Source organism: Aotus nancymaae, unplaced genomic scaffold (genome assembly GCF_030222135.1).
Source record: "Aotus nancymaae isolate 86718 unplaced genomic scaffold, 86718_ANA_hifiasm-v0.15.2.pri h1tg000072l, whole genome shotgun sequence".
In the NCBI taxonomy this organism is placed as follows: Eukaryota; Metazoa; Chordata; class Mammalia; order Primates; family Aotidae; genus Aotus; species Aotus nancymaae.
In genome coordinates, this window is record NW_026988487.1 from 10,499,621 (window position 1) to 10,516,697 (window position 17,077).

The 17,077-nt window shown below is 49.6% G+C and overlaps 1 protein-coding gene across 10 annotated transcripts in view; it reads left to right on the top strand.

Moving 5' to 3' along the window:
- MSI2 (musashi RNA binding protein 2) overlaps window positions 1–17,077 on the top strand; it is a 431,644-nt gene that overhangs the window by 406,647 nt on the left and 7,920 nt on the right. For 5 of the 10 annotated variants that reach the window (XM_021672790.2, XM_021672791.2, XM_021672788.2 and 2 more), the window contains one exon: window positions 15,347–15,501. The exons of 2 other annotated variants lie outside the window; for them this stretch is intronic. In XM_021672790.2, the coding sequence (XP_021528465.1) occupies window positions 15,347–15,501 (155 nt within the window). Of the gene's footprint in view, window positions 1–15,292; window positions 15,502–17,077 lie in introns of all 10 variants that reach the window. 3 more of the 10 variants (XM_021672785.2, XM_021672786.2, XM_021672787.2) reach the window with 1 other exon arrangement.

Sequence of the window (17,077 nt, forward strand, 5' to 3'; positions counted from 1 at the left end):
CTTAAGCAGCTCTCTGGAGAAGCTGTGTTTTGTATGAAGGACACACCTGCACACCCCAGGACACTGGGCACAAGCAGGAATAAAGACCGTGTAGGGACAGCCCAAGTAGCCTGAGCTTCTAGTTCTATATAGACCAAGCACTCAGGCTTTGGCCTAAAATGTCATAGTCTGATCTTTCAGATGTAGATTTCAGAACTGGGCATAGGGGACATCTGCCGTGGAGTTGAATGCAGCAGGTATTTATTAAGTATATAGCAATAGTAATTATTGTTATAGGTGGTAGGTACTGTCCTAAGCCTGATTCAAGGGTGCTTTTGACTATATCAGAAACCTCACAACTCTGATTAAACACTATAGGTTAATGTTACAGGGAATTAAATATTGTGGGAGATGTTTTGGCTGACATCCTGGAAGCTCCATAGAAGAGTGGGCTTCATGCCTGGATTGTCCAGGGCTCTTTTTCTGCAATTCTCTTAGCTTTGCCCTCCTTCTCATTTCAATACTCTCTTTGAATTGGTTTTCCTCATGGCAGCAAAATGATTGCAACAGTTTCTGGCATCATACTGTCTTGTCCAGAAGAGGGGAGTCAGATGGTCTAGAATTCCAGGAAAATTCCAGAGCTTTGTGCTGCTTGGCTAAGGCTTGGGTTACAAAACCAGAGACTGAGGGTGGGATCCATCCCCCTCTAAATCAAATGGCTCTTTACACAGTGGGGCAAGGATCATTACCAAAAGAAAACCTGGGGGCTGATAAGAGAGGAAAAGGAAGAATGATGCTGGAGAGACAACCAATGGATGCCCACCACAGCCCTGGAAGCTCATGGATAAATACTAAGCAGTCTCCATGCCCTTGAAGATCTCCCAACCTAGTGTGGAAACTAATGGGTAATTACAATAGGATGCCGTAAGCCCAGTAACAGAAGCCTATCCAATGTACAGAAGTAGCACAGTGGAGGAAGTGATTAGCTTTGTCTGGGAAGTCAGGGAACATTTCACAGGGGGAAATGATTCCACTTTTAAAGGACAAACAGGAGTTCCCCAGGGGGCCACAGGAATATCATGGACAAAGCCACCAGAACCCAGAGCAGTAGAGTGAGGTGGAAGTCCTGCAGATGCTTTATTCTGGCTGGAGAACAAAATGCAACAGGGGAGCAACCGTAGGTAAAGCCAGAGAGCTGGGCAGACTCAGAGCAGGGGCCCCTTGGTACTATGCTAGGAGACTGGATTTATATGAGCAGGGCCTGGGAAACCACGGGAGGCCTGACACCAGGAATTGACTTCAGATTTGTATGTTAGACAAGCTTCGACAACATTGTCCAGGATGGATTCAAGAGTCAGGACTGGAGGTGGGAGGACAAGTTACAGATAATTCGTGTACAGTGTAAATGCCCCATAAAGGTTAATACAGAGCTGCTCAAGAAGGGGTAGGCCTTTTGCTCTCATCTATAAGATGATTAACTCTGGACTCAACCTCATGCTAGGGGTTGGGGTGAGATGCAGAATAATTCCATGGGCTGGTTCTTGCCTTCAGCCAACTTCAGTCTTCTGGGGAGAAAAGTACGCAATCCATGTGAGACCTAGGCTTTAATTAGGATAGATTCCTGCGTGGTCAGAGAGTACGCAGCAGGCAGGAGTTTGATGGAGGAGGCAACACATGACACAGGCCTTGGAGAACTTGGAGTGGGAAGCTGTCTGCTAGGCAGGGAATATGGGCTTGAAGAGATAGGGACAGTCTGGGAGATCTTGAAAGCCACGTCAATATAGTCATAGGAGAGGGAGGTTCATATTCTTTATGGAAGTGGAGCTCAATAAGTATAGAACCATCTCAAGAAGATAAGCCTGGCTGTAGCTTCACAGAGAACAGCCTGACCCCTAATCCTGGGGTCTGGGGCTGGGCTTGTGACCTGGAGCCCAGGGCGTGGAGTGAGGCAAGGAGAAAGCAGACATGGGAGGGCATTCCATGGCAAATCTCTGCCTTAGTTCCCTTAACTTTCCTTTGCTTCTGCCAACAAGTTGTTATTTATCCCCAGCTTGGGGCCATTGTTTCCCATTCCTTTGCCCTTGAGGTGGCCACTGTCCCCTTTCCATTTCCCTCTGTCCTTGTCTTTGCCACTTCTGTCAAAATTTGGCTCCAACTGCCAGGAAGCCATACCTGGGTAACCCTACCTGAGGCACTCCCTCCTTGGCTCCATGACCTCAGTCCTCTTCCTGATCGGTGAGTTCTGAATGAAAGGTGGGATTATGAGTCCTTGGAAGATATATGCTTGTATCTACGAGTGGCACCTGCCTTCCCCAACAATACAAACCATCAGTCCTCCCGGAGGCAAAGTCAGCCTAGTCCTCATTCTTCATACGGATGAGTAATTACTATGCAATTAGAAAACGCAGAAAATAAAGGGTACCTTTGTTCCTGGTTGCTTATTAATATTAATTTTTTTTGAAAAAAGGTCCCCCTTCCCAGCTTGGGATCCTACAGAACAGGAAGCAGGCAAATAATGCTTTTGAACAGCTGTGATGGGCTGTTGAAATTAGATCTGTCAGAGGATGAGAACACCATGATGGCAGCCACTCTGTGGCATAGGCTAAGAGGGTTCCAGGGAAAGGTATCTTGCAAGAGGTCAATAGAATGCTAGAGACACATCCTAGCCAATTTTAATAAAAATAATGATAACAGATGTTAATAATAATAGCTCACATGTATTCGGAGTGAGCCAAGTACTATGTCAAGCCCACCTGCCTTATCCCATTTAATTCTCATAACCCTATGAAGTGGGCACTACCATTCTGATTCCCATTACTTTTAAAGATTTAAAAACTGTAGTTTGGAAAGGACAGGAGCTTATCTGAAGTGGCAGAGACAGGATTTGAGCCTAGGCCTGTCGCCATTCTGTCCTCAACCACTGTTAGCGGACGTCCCATTGTCCCAGCACTGCAATGGCTGAGGCAGGCTCTGCAACCTTAAAACAGACACTCAAGAAAAAAACCACAGCTGCTCTTAAGTCAGTTCTCCATATTGGGGGAGGAGATAACCCCAAATCATTTACGAGCGGCCTCAGGAGGCAGTGTAAGTATTTTTTGCACCTGCTCCTGCTGTTGCGGACACTACCTGGCTTTGGCTGACATTTCTGATCAGGTTTCTGGTCCCTGAATGCACCCAAACCAATGTCAGACAAAGGAGGCTGCAAAAAGGCGTGGTCGGGTAAGAGGAAGCCAGCCTGAAGAGAATTATTGGAAGGGAAACTTTAGCTGAAACAAGGCTGAGGGAAGTTAGCCAATGCCCAGAAGCTAGGCGATGGAGCACGGCGGGCTTCTCCGGGAAGACAGACGTCCTCTGTAGGGATGAGTCAACATTCTTTCCTGTGGGCTGCGAGGACCGCATCTGGAAGGTCGCTGGGAAGCCCCGCCCGACCGAGGGGATTGGCTGCCCAGTTGCTGGGTCTTTGCTCTGAGCCAATGGTGGGGGGGGCGGGGCCAAGGCGGGAGCCCCGGGCTTCTCGGCCAATCATCCTGCAGGGAGGCTGGGCACCCGGTACCATGGCAACCGCGAGCAAGGCCTCATTTGTTTTGTAGATGAGTAATTACTACACAATTAGAGAAAGCTAAAAATAAAGGGGCCCTTTGTTCTTGGTTACTTATTAATATTAATAAAATGATCTGCCCAGGTCTGTGGTAAACAACTGATGCCTGGGTGCCTGTGGCAGAGGCTGGTGTAGCCGGGAAAGGCAGCCCAGTCCCGCTTGCCCCTGTTTCGAGAAGTTATTTCTAACTGTAACCTGGAGAGGGTGGGCTTCTCACCTTGGGGAGAAGAGGAGAGGCTCAGCATAACAGAAGGATCCAGGATGCCCTGGAGTCGGTGTCAGTCACTGACTCAGGTGGAAGGGTGGCGGCAGCATCACCATCCTTCAGAGAAAAGACAGACGCACAGTAGCAAACCAGACACCATGGACCAGTGTCAGAGGAAAGCTGTCGTCGTTTTGCTGTGTCCTTCTGTTTTCTGACTCTTGATTGATCAGCTCCAGGTGTGTAAAATAGTCTTTAAGTCTTCAATGGACGTAGCCCCCAAGACTCCAGTGGCTCCCCCAACCCCTACACCTGGCTGAAAGGGCACATTCGGTTCAGGCTTGGCAATGACCTGCCAGAGGTTTACACTGTGTTCAGGGTTGTCCCGGTGGCTGCCCATGCCCTGGCCTTCTAAGTTAAAGCACCTGAGAGGCTTGCTTTCTAGCCCTTACCCCTCCTAGGAGGAGAGGTTGCCTTGTTGGTTACTCCAGTGAGGATGATTAACAGCTTAAAAAAAATAGAAGCAGCATAAGAGCATAGAAGGCAAAGTAGGAAATCGGAAGACTTGGTTCCAGGCCTGCTTCCACCTCTACTAAATGAGGATTTCAGACTAAAGGGTCCTTGGGGGCCATTTCAGCTCTACAGCTCTGTTTTGCTGCTGTTTCCAAAGCTCAAGTCTCCTTTTCCTTGGTGATAGGAAAGCAGTGACAGTGACAGTGCCTTAAGATCTGAGAACAGGCCAGGCACAGTGACTTACGCCTGTAATCCCAGCACTTTGGGAGGCCAGGTTGGCCAGTCACTTGAGGCCAAGGGTTTGAGACCAGTCTGGACAACATGGTGAAACTTCATCTCTACTAAAACTACAAAATCAGTCAGGTATGGTGGTGTGTGCCAGCAGTCTTAGCTACTTGGGAGACTGAGGCAGGAGAATTGCTTGAACCCGGGATGCGGGGGTTGCAGTGAGCTGGGATCGCGCCACTGCACTCCAGCCTGGGTGACAGAGCGAAACTCCTTCTCAAAAAAAGAGGAAAAAAAAAAGATCTGAGAGAAGTGAATGGAGAGAGAGAAAGCCAAGAGGTTTCAGGTGATAGGAAACTTGGTGGGAATGCATTTGAAAACAGCCATGAATTGTTTAATGCATGAAGGCAATGGGAGGGACAGAAGCATTTCCAGAACTGTGTATCATTTTACAAATATGTCCTCAGACTTCCAGCCTTGGGTGTGGTTGATTAAATCTCTTGTGGTTTGACTCTGTGTGGATGGTATCCACGAATAATTGTGGACTTGTTAATAGCTGCTGTCAATGAGCAAATCAACCCAGAGACTGGGGCCAGTGCAGCCACTCTTGAACTTTGCTGCCTCTTAGGATCACCCAGGGAGTTTTTAAACTGCAGTGGCCAGACTGCCCATCACAGACCATGAAACCAGAATCTAGCAGGGTGAGCCTCCGGCAGGTCCAGTGTGTAACACTGGGCTTCAGTATCATCACGTTCTTGCTGGATGTAAAGCTCCACACCATCTCTGTGGCTGTCACTGGTACCCCAGCCTCCTCTAACTGGGAGGTGGGGAGGCATGGCTGGGATCTCTAGCCTGCTGCTGTGGAGCTCACAGCTCTCCTGCCTCCATTGGTCTTCCCAGTAGTGTCAGAAAGGCCACCCTCCAGGGTGGACCAAGGGGGTTTTGTCCTCATAGAGAGATGCTCCTATCTCTCTCAGGACAGGCCTGTCCTGGCTGAGCTTAAGGGCATCTACACGAAGAACTAGCAGCTTGCAGCAACTGTAAACAGAGAAGCAGCCGCCCTCCTTGACTGTCTGACCAATGGGGTCCTTTTGGTAAAGCTGGAGTTTGTTTGTTATTAAAGACCTAATTAGAAACATGAGAGGGAGCTGAATGGCTCTGTGCTTGGCTAATTAGTGACATGTATGCGCCTGCTTTGAACTTCAAGGACACAGAACTATTAGTGCTTACATCAAAAATGGATTAAACTCCTGGGCCTTTATAACCATTAAAGAGGGGCTGCTCAAGTGGAAAGTCTTTTGTGCGGGGCTTCAAGGGGCTGCCCTGGGATGCCTTCCCCACCCCATCCTGCCCCCTGCCTGCTAGAGACCCAGCAGTGAATTTTCTATTAGATAGGATTGGGCGGTAAATATAGTTCAGTCCTAGGACTTGGCTGTCAGAAGAATGGAGTGGTCTTCCAGGATGGAGATTAGCTGTCTGGGTGGCCCCCCGAGTCCAGGCACTTTCGTGGGGTGGGGGTGGCGAGTTCTAGCCAGGGCCCAGGGTTGACAGCCTTGCTTTCCCTCCGGCAGCGCCCTCTCTGCTTCCACGCCGACCCCACCAGCACTGCATGCCTGCTTTGTGTTGCAAGTCTGGTTCTTCTTTTGCCTGTGGCATAGTGGAGAGTGGCCCAGTCCTCAGGAGAGAGGCAGTCGCCTATCTCTTGGGACAGTCAGACCCTGACCTCAGGGAGCCCCCACCCTGATGGAAGAGATGTTTCCACTGCCAGAGAGCTCCCAATTTGGAAAGGGCAGCAGGGTCTAAGCCCTCAGGAACTTCTGTTACAAGGTTGCAGAACCTATTCTGTGTCCTTGAATTTGCAATTTCTCTGGAACAAAGAAAGATCCGAAGAAAGAATCAAGTAAAACTGTGTCAAACTATGATTCCGGAAGGGACAACTGAGCAGCGTAATTTAAAAAGCATGTGCCTTCAAGGTAGAGTCAGATTTGGTCCTGTCTGAGATACTTGTGTGGCACTGGGCACATTCCCTAGCTGCCTGAACCCTTGGTCTCCTCATCTGTAATAGGTTACAGAGCTGCTCTTACAAGGTGCTCGGAGCATGAAAAAAACATGGTGAGAAACACCTACCAACATGCCTAGCAACACAGTAGGGGCTCGTAAGTATGAGCTGCCTTCCCAGCCTCACCCCTGCAGAAGCCACAGCTTCTAGGACTTTGTGCTTCTTGCCCATTGGTTCTTACCTCCAGGCCCTTTTGTCCCTGCTAGTATCAGGCTTTCCCTCTTTCCTAACAGGGGCGGAGTTATATCTTATTCTTACCTGGCTTTTCATCATGATCGAGAAGACCACGTTCGTCTGCCTCCTAAGTCTGTGCTCCTAACCTTGGATTTCATAGTGTTTTCTTTGAGCAGTAGTCTGTCTGCAGAAACTGGGCCTGCAGTGAGTGGAATCACTTATAAGACACAAGGGAGGATCTGAGGCCCCTGGCAGGTGGCAGGCAGGGAGGTGGCTTTCAGGTTGGGAGTTAGTGTCTGAGCACACCTCAGACCAGCAACTTGAGAGGATGGTTCGGGGCATGCAGCGAAAAGCCAAACTGGTTTCTTTTTTGAAAAAAAGAGAGAGGTGAATGTGCCTCAAGGACAGAGGCAGTCACCGGCTCCAAGCAAAGCAAGGGGACGTTTTCAGGACTGAACTAGGAGAAACTTGGAGCCACCACACTGTTCAAGAGAGAATAGGGAGTTGTCTCCAGCCAGCAAGCTCCCTGTCTCTTTCCTTTGGAGTCTCAGGCCCGGGAGGGCGGGATGAGGAAGCAAAGGCTCTGGTATCACCCAGCGGGGGCCACCCCACTGCCTTCACTCAGCTGAGTGCTGATGGTGGCATCTCGCCTTCCCAGGGCTGCGTGCACAGCTGCCGGGTGGCTCAGTGAGGCGTGGCGTGGGTGCCGCGGGTTCTGGGGAGTCTCCTTGTCTGTTATTCCTTGCAAATTCTAACTTGTGTGGGCCTGGAGTCTGAAGCCAAATAATTTGAGGAAGAGGCAGCAGGATGTTAGTGTTAAGGACACCGCCTGCTTCAGCCAAACCATAAACATCTGTCTCCCGGGTTGGCTTCCCCTCCTCCTCCGAAGCCCTTTAGAGGCCCAGGGTAAGGTGTTGTTGAAGCATCCGTTATAGTGGAGAGGGATGAGGAACACTGTCTTGCGTTTGAGACTTGAAGCCTGGTCTGGTGAAGCCTGGCAGAGAGTTCACACAAGCAGGACAAACCCTATGCCAGTGCCAGGCAGGAGTGACACCCTATCACAGCACAGGGCCCCAGTGACTGCCTCGTGGCCTTTCCCTTCCCGGGGGCCCCCTCCCCGCTTGCCTCCTGGAAATCTGCAAACAAGCTCAGTCCCTCAGGGCCTTAGGGGGTTGAGAGAAACAGGAACTGACCTCCGCTCCAGAAAGTTCTTTCCTTGCCCTCATGACAACAGCCTGGTTTCTTTGGCCACAAGGCCATGGCCCATTCAAGGCTGCTCCATCCCCAGAATTTACACCATGAGCAGACAGCAGTCAGCCGCTAGCCACCATTCTCTGTCAGCTACCTTCCCAACCCACCCGCCCTGAACCCCCCTGGCCTGGCCCTTTTAGAGCTTGAGATACACTTACAGACTCAAAGCAGGTCTGATAATAAAACATACCAGGAGGGCCAGCACGGTGGCCCACGCCTATAATCCCAGCACTTTGGGAGGCTGAGGTGGGCAGATCACTTGAGGTCAGGCGTTCGAGACCAGCCTGGCCAACATGGTAAAACCCTGTCTCTACTAAAAGTGCAAAAATTAGCCAGGTTTGGTGGTGCACGTCTGTAATCTCAGGTACTCAGAAGGCTGAGGCAGGAGAATTGCTTGAACCCAGGAGGCAGAGGTTGCAGTGAATCGAGATTGCACCACTGCACTCCAGCCTGGGCAACAAAGCAAGACTCTTCCCTGTCTCAAAAAAAAAAAAAAAAACAAGTGCATCAGAATGAAAAGAGAAGGAGCTGTTTTCTGTTGAAATTCTGTCTCAACAGAAATGCATGGTCCTAGTCACAAAGCCTTTCTCAGATGGATCGGCTCTGGTGTTTGGGACTTTTCCTTACACTGCTCTGAATGGTAGTGTGCTTCCTCTCACCCCAGCTTTACCACTCACATGCTATATGAGGGTTTTAGAACTGCCTAATAATGACGTTATCTCCTGAGAGTTTTAGGGGGAGTGTGACTTGACCAGAAGCCAAGATTTTTCTAGAAAATAATTCACAAGTGTTAAGTGCTAATGTCCATCGGTTCCCTACTTGAGACAGGCCAGCATTAACCAGCAGACATAATCAGCACCAACCTCAGTGGTCTGAATCAGGTTAAGTTTTGAGAACAAGCAGAAACTACAACTTATCATAAGACTGGCGCCATTGTCACTGACATTTGGAGTGTCTGTGTGCTGGCTGCCCTGTCAGCCCAGTACATGCACAGACACTCACCATGTGTCCCATGCAGTATATAAGAGGAGCCAAGCTCCAGATACGTCAAGACTAACATGATGTTGACATGAGGCTGAGTTCGTACCTCTCAGTAATATATCTGTTTGTATATGCAGACAGTGAAAAAGAAATCCCATCACATTGCTGTCTTAATCCTCCCCCAGTTTTAAAGTATTTTTCCCCTTCTCTTCTGAAAGAGCCTGAATTTCAGCAGAGCGTTAAAATATATGTTATGTATAAAATTGATTGTCCCTGCATCTGGGTCCCTGAACTGATTTGATTTTAATTTAGCGTGTCACACAATTTTCCCAGGTTGGACATCACTGCTGGCCTTCCCTACCAGTCTCTCCTACCTTTAGGCTAAGCTCTAGAAGAAAAGCTTGAGCCGAGGATTGCTGGGACATAGCTGGCCGGGCAGACTCCTGGAGTGTAATCCTACCTTGCTCTGCTCGAGACATGCCAATTCATAACCTAGTGTTCTCCTTCCATTATCAGAAACAGATTTTATCTTTTCATGCGGACCTTTCCCGTTTGACCATCTACATTAATTTACAGTGGGCACTGCTTTCAGAGGACACATGAAGGAAACTGCAGAATGGGGTCCCCAGTTCTGTTCCCCAGGAAGGCCTTTGGCTACTCAGTTGCCAAAACTCAGAGCCCTCTAGCAAGGAGTGGCTGGCTATTTAGAGGGACTCGTGCAGGGCCTCACTGTTGACAGCCAGTGCCATTATGGACCCAATGTCCACTGAGGAATGGCAGATGGCCACTCTTGATCTTTGGAGAATATGATTTCTGGTTGGGAACATAGGGTTCCCTGAGAGCCCTGAGAGTTCCCCACCTGCCTGGAGTTTCTTGCTAACAGGGGAGACAGAGTCCTACTACTGTGAAGTTTTAAATCAAGGCAGATACAAGCATAATATAGACAAGGTGGAGGTAGAGGTGAGTGTTGGAGGGTGTGATAACTTTATTACGTTTCTTTAAATATCTCTAAAACAGAAGTCCTAAAATTCAGTGTGATGGATTAACACAGCCTTTGCCCTCATAACAGGCTTATGACTGTGCCTGCTTTCAGTCCTCCATCCTGTCAGGACTGGAGGTTGGGAACGAGGACCATGACACCAGTCAGCCCAGATCCCTTCTGAATTGGACTTGGCAAGGGTGGGCCCTCCATTGCATTTGCCTCGCCTGAGCCACACGCACTGGCTGGGCAGGGAAGGTTTTCTCTCCCTGAAATGTGCCAGGGGCCGCCGCAGTCTCCTGCCGGAAATGAAACCTGGCAGCAGCAGATAATTCACAAAGCAGATGACTGAAACTGTCTTGAGGGCCGGCCCTGATCCTTGCAGAAATGGAGACCCACCAAACCAGGAGCTGGGTCTAGGGCTGGAACTTTGTGGGCCCCTGGCTTGTCCCAGATATGTGAACTGAGCTCATCTGGAAAGGATTTTGTAAACCGTTCCTTTCTCTGAATCGGTAAAAATCTAATTTTCAGGCCTAGGAACTAGAGGTGTGCCCCTCATTGTCCTGGCTCTAGCCTTTTGCCTCAGGTCCAGTGACATCACTTAGGGACAACACAGAAATTATTGGACTAGACTTCCATACCTTTTCTAGACCTACAGTGAGGCTGTCCTGATTCCCACCACTTCCCCACCCTCCATGCATAATTCCACTCTCAGCCCAGCCCCTTCTGACCACAGCTGGGCAGAGCCACATGCTGGCCAGACAGCAAGCATCTCGCCTGTCTTGCTTTAGAACCCTAAGGAAAAGGTATCTAGTAGCTTTGGGTCCAACCCTGGCAGGTGAGAGTCTAACCCTTGCAGGTGAGAGGAATTACCTGTAGCATCCCCCTCTGTTAATATCTCCAGGATAAGATTCTCAGGCTTTTCCAGGTCAGCCATTAGACTGTTTAACTGATGGGCAGGAAGTTTCTCCTTTTATTCAATGTGAAAGACCACCAACCTTCATTCAAGTACACCTCCTCTTGCCATCCTCGGTGAAATTCTGTGTCCTTGCAGTTCTGCCTCCCATTCCCAGGAGTCCTTTCTTCAGGCCCAAGATGATTAAATGCACCAAATGGATAAATTGGGTCCTTTTGTAAATCACCTCCTGATTCATATGGCGATTGAATTGCATTTTTATGTATCAGATTTTCCTAAATCTGCATGTGGTACCTGCCTTGTTGGGCTCTGCGGGCATAACTATTTCAGAAATAGGGTATATTTGTTTTAAACTTGACAACTTACAGAGCACTTTCTCTTTTTCATTCTTGAAGCAGCCCCGTGAGTCAGACTGAATAAGGAAAGCATCACTCACTTGCTGCAGATGAGGACTTGGGCTTGTGAGCAGCTTAGCCCAAGGCACCTGCCTGTAAGAGCAGAGCTGGGGTCATAGTCAGGTCTTCTGCCTCCAAGTCCAGTGCTCCCTTTCTTGACATCATTGCTGCCTCTCCGCAGGTGCCACCTTGACAGGGAAAGCCTAGAGGATATTGGGGAGTAGGGATGAGGAGCAGAGAGAAACCTGCCTAGGATTAAGCTGCTGCCATGGACGCTGCTAATGAAATGAACCTGATCACCACAATGAGGCTCCAGACTGCCGCCCTAGAGCAGGGCTTGTCCCAAGCCACTTAATGCTCATAGCTCCTGCTGCAAAAACGCCAAGATGTTTGCAAGACCTTGTCCTCTTCTGGGATGGGAGTCATAATATCCAATTTATAGACCTCAGCACTGTTTATTTATTCAACAAATTGTACTCCCTCCCCACACCTCCCCCCATACACCCCCTAGCTGAGCAGTCGACAAGGTGCACGTGATCACCAAAAGCCACAGCCCATTCCCTCTTACCGAGCTGATCCTAGTATATAGGACCGATTCTGGCCCCTCAAAATAAGTCTCCATGCCTCGGGAAAGGCACCCTTTGCTTAGAAAGATCATTGAGAATAGACTGGAGAATGACTTTTACAGTAAGCACCCTCAGATCAGAGATTTAGCTTCATGCCTTCTCCCACCCCTCAACCCTGCTCCCCACCTCTCAGAGGGAGACAGGGTTCTCAAATGACCCCCTTTCCTGTGTAGCCAGCCAGCGTTCAGTATGTGGAGTTGCGCTGACTTTGCGAAAGACGAAATTGCTTTGTCCCTAATGCCTTCCCACTGTCAGATGGCAGGAACAGCTCCTGACAAGTTTACGTGCCAAGTGGCAGTCCCCATTCTCTCCTAAGCAGAGAGAGCCGTTGCTTTTTATGAGGCTTCTCAAAGATGCATGGGTTTCCAGATGGCTTGTTCGGGAACTTTAACATGCTTTCTGGAGCCTGGGTCTTCTGCTCACGAAGAGATACAGAAGTGTTGACGGTGGAAAATAGAGGCTCCTCTCTTCCGTGCGCCCAGCCCTCAAGGGTGCGAAGCCTAGCTAGAGAAAGGGGACCAGCCCAGAACTGGGTGCTTATTGCCTGCTGGCTGCGCCCTCTAGCGGGGACCCAGCAGCCCTGTCTTTCACCCCCAGCTGGGGGATATCCACAAGGTGACTTTGAGCTACGGCTGGGGCATTGTGATGAGCAAGTACATAATAAAACGGGACTTGGGATTTGAAAGCTGCATTCTAATACAGTGTCTTCTCCACGGTGATTTTAGTGTCGTTTGATGGAGGATGACTGAGCAAGGAGGGGTGATATAGACCTAAGATGAGCTGCTTATTGTGAAATTCCCTTCAGGCCGACTCAGAAGCCACAGGCCTCCCTGCACACAGGAATGGGAGAGGTTGCCAAGGACGGGCAGACTGCCAACACCCTCTTGTCTTCTAAGCCTATGGAAGGGGGCATTTCTGGACAGCACCCTTCCATGGGCACGCAACATCCTGTCTCTGAGGCTGCTTCTGCTGGCAAGATTAGTGTCTAGGAGGCTTTCCTGCTGGAAGAAACCTACCCCAAACCTGCTTCTCCCCACTCACTAGTTAGGTGGCCGCCCAACATCTTCCTGGGTCCACATCCTGCCAGAAAAGAAAGAAGCCAAGAAATCTGTCCTGCCATCTTCCACTGTGCCTCCTCGTGCTCACCCCATCCTGTTACCCTCAGATGGAGCAGGCTAATCAGTTCATTTGTAAAGGGAGGGATTTCAGCTGCCTGGACAAAACCAGGAGTCCACTGTCCAAGCTTCTTCTGTTTTCCTGAGCTCAGAAGAAAAGAGTGTGTTAGACTAAGATAATAGCACCTTTTGAATATCTCAGCTTGATATTTGGCTCCATGAGGGAGAGGGCCAAATGTTATCTGCAAGTTGAATCTTCAATATTCAAAAATCTCAGTCTCTTTTGTCTGCCAGTGCATTCCCAAATCAGCCATTCACTTGCTCTAAGCCGCTGTAATTTATTTTTTTCTTTTTCTCTTTAACCTGCTCTTTCCATTGGCCAGTTTTTTCATTTCGCAGCTACAGCTTCAAAGGGGCTCACCTTCCGGCTTCCCGCCCCAAGGGCATCCAGAAGGAGCAGTTTCGTTTTCTCTGCTGAGTCAGGAGCCAGGCCCAGCTTGATTTGGTCTCCTGTGTTTCTTTGTATCTCTGTCTTAATCTCCTGCCAGTCTGCCTTGGGTGCCTGTCAGTCTCTTCCCATCCCTGTGACAAGCGGGTGAAAATTCATCCACTTCTGGCTCTTCCAGGCCCACCAGAACTGAGGGCCTCAAACCAAGGGCAAGGGAGGGGCCAAAGCCAGGAGTGACCCCACCTGCGTGGATGTTCTTTGCCTCTGCCATTGAAGGAAGCTGGTCACAGGGCAGAGGGGGAGAGGCCAAGGAAAGCAGAAGGGAGAAGTGATTGTTGCAAGGAGCCGCCCTTTGGATCCGAAGACGTGAAAGTGTGATGCTCAGAATGTCTGTTCTTTAAGACGTGTTAGCCGTAGCCCAAAAGTAGCCAGCCCAGACTCACCTTGAGGCTTCAAAATCAATAAGAACTTCCTTTCACAATAAAAAAAATATATATTTTCCATTTTGGAAAAGAAAATAAAGTTTAAACTATTCAGGGGAAATAAAACTCAGACAAAATTAACCTGGTTAACCTGGTTGACAGGCCGCGGCCCTCATTAGGGTCAGAATGATGGGACTGCAGGGGGTGGGGGCCTGAGGCAGTGTCACTTTCCGCTGCCCCCTGACCTGTAACCCCACCACCCTCTGGATTTGTGCGTGTCAAGTCCCCTCTCTTTGTAGCAAAGGTATATCCTGAGCTTGCTGCTCTCAGTCTGGAGTTGGTATTGCAGGGTAACTAAGGGAAAGCAGGCATTTTGGTCAGCTGTGGTTTAGCTATGAATTGGTTCAGTCGGTATGTTTTACACTCATACTTCTTTGTCTTTTTTTTTTAAACAAAAGGAAAAAAAGTTTAAGTCCCCCCTTTCCTTCTCCTGCAGGAGGTGAGTGTGTGGGTGTCCTGTAGAACCATTGGCTTCCACCCCAGCTCTGGCCCCAGCCTCCAGGTTTACCATTCCCACCCATCCCTCCCTCCATCCCCTTCTCTCCACCCAAAAAGGAAACCCTCTGCCGCCATCATTACTGTTATGTCAAGATGCCCAAACTCTCCATGACATATCCCATCCTCTGACCACGTTCAGTATTGATGACTTTCATGCAGGGATACGGATGGGAGGGGCGGGAAGGGAGGGAGTAGCCAGTGGGGAGCGGGGAGTGGTGGGGGCGGGATGGAGAATGGAGATCTTTTTTGTCTTTTTTTAAAAAACAAAACAAATTTGTCATTTAATGGATCCAAAAACAAAAAAGCAAAAGTGAAACACACACACAAAAAAAAGATCAAAAATCCCCTCTGCAAAGATTTTTTTTTTTTCCTGGACACAAATTGCTTTGCTTCCTGTCACGTTTTAATATCAATATTAACACAATGTGTAGTCTAAACCTAGTTCCTTTGTAGTTTGCATGGGATGTGAATGCTGTCTCAACGTGCCCAGATCTAGAAGACTGCATGAGCATCAATTCAGATGTGAAAAAAAAAACTCTTTCTCTTTCTCTCTCTCTCTTCCATATATATCTCTATTTCTATTGTGATAATTTGGTGGGCAGTGAAGCACCTCCGGTTGGTTGCCGTAGTGTGTTGAATGATCGTTTTTTTATTCTCTCTATTTTTGGAGCTCCAAGCTTCTTAGTAGTAGCCTGGGCTGAGTATTCTTGAGTCCCTGCTGATGTTTTCGCATGGCCTTGGTTGAGTGTTAGAAGTTGGGCCTCAGCTGTTTTTCTGAAGTGTTTGGCTTGTAATGACCGGTGCATGCCTGGCTTCTGGCCTCATACCCAGCTCTATTCTCTGCACACCAGTCCTGAATAGCTACAGTGCTCAACCGAATTTTGGCGCGCCCGCTTCCCCGGCAGGCTCCAACCCGGCGCGGCCCGGAGGCTTCCCGGGGGCCAACAGCCCAGGACCTGTCGCCGATCTCTACGGCCCTGCCAGCCAGGACTCCGGAGTGGGGAATTACATAAGTGCGGCCAGCCCACAGCCGGGCTCAGGGTTCGGCCACGGCATAGCTGTAAGTACCTGCCTTCCCTTGCCCTCCTGCCTCCTCCTTTCTGACCAGCTCCCCGTGGCCTGTGGGTGTGCCAGGAAAGCCCAGAATCGGGGGCAGAGGAGAGGACAGAGGGTCCCCATCAGCATTACACCAAGCTCCCGAGGGCTGAAGCCTCCGTCATCTTAGACATGTCCCGAGTGCCTCTCGTGTGGCTATGTGATGGAGCAGAAGGAGCGAGGGCAGGTTGGGTTCAGATCACCACTCCGTCACCTTCACACTGTGCAGCCTTGAGCCACTTCGATAACCCATCTGAATCTCCTTTCCCTGGCTGCAAAACCAGAAGCAGTATGCTTTCCTCAAAAGATCGTGGGAGGATTATTCAACATAACGTCACCTGCTGGCACGTAATAGGGCCTCAGTAGCGGCCACCTTCCTTGATCCCCACTTTCTGGACGCTGTCATGTGGGCTGGGACCTAAGAGCTGGGAAATGTCCCAGCTCCCCACAGAGTAGCAGCCTTAGTCGGTAGAGCCCCTGGTCGAAGGTCCAGTGGCAGCGCTGGGGCCTGGGAGGTGGTGTGGGGGTCCAGGCCCTCTCCCAGGCAGTTTCCTTTGCTAATGGTTCTTACAGTTTCCAGGTTCCAAGTAAGTTCCCATTTGCATTAGCTGCAGCCCCCACCCCTTGAAGGCCAGATGCATTTGATATTTGTAATGCTCTGTGGTTCTATAATCTGACTAATCCAGGCAATGGAAATTTGCTTAACAGATTTGCATGCTGTTTTCAGATTGTATTGTTCTTCTCCCTCCCGGTGTGTGTGAGCATGAATGTGCCTGAGCCCACTTGCTCGCTGTCCCTTCCATTTTGGAAACAGAAAATTGGCCAACCTTTGCCCTAGCCAACCTCAGCATTTTGGAGGCAGTTTGGTTTTGAGCTAAGATGGGTGCGTCTGCAGTCCCAGGCCATGTTCCTGTCACACTCTGTTTCTGGGCAACAGTTGGCAAGCCCTGCCTTCAGTGCCACGCTGCAGAGAACAAATCACGTGCAGACAGTCCAGGGCACCAAGGTGGCCTCATTCGTGCCCCCTGGCATTGGGAGCCACACACACACACACACACACACACACACACACACACACACGTCTGCCAGCCCTGACCTGTGCCCTCTGGGTCCTTGTTCAGTTCCACTCCAAGCCAGTATCACATCAGTAGTTTGATGAATCTAATCCCCTCTGATCAACTGTGGTACCAAATCCAGAATATTATTATTTACCTGACAGCTGCTCAATTTAGGGGACCATCCATCACCACTTAGAGCACAACTCATTTCCATATTCAGCATCCAGAAACACAGACTCGATGTGTTCTTGAAAACCAGGGTCTTTTGACCTTTGGCCTGTGATGTTTTTCTGAAATAACCAGAAAGCATCCCAGTTTGTCTGCACTGGGATTTCTTCTCCCCAGCTAGAGCCACTGGGACTGTGGACAGAGACTTATCTTTGCACTCTGAGGTTCAGGGCAACTGTGCCCATCATTTGGGGCACAAATCCACCCCAAATGGATTTTTTTCCCACCATCCACCCACGCCTCTGAATCTGGCTT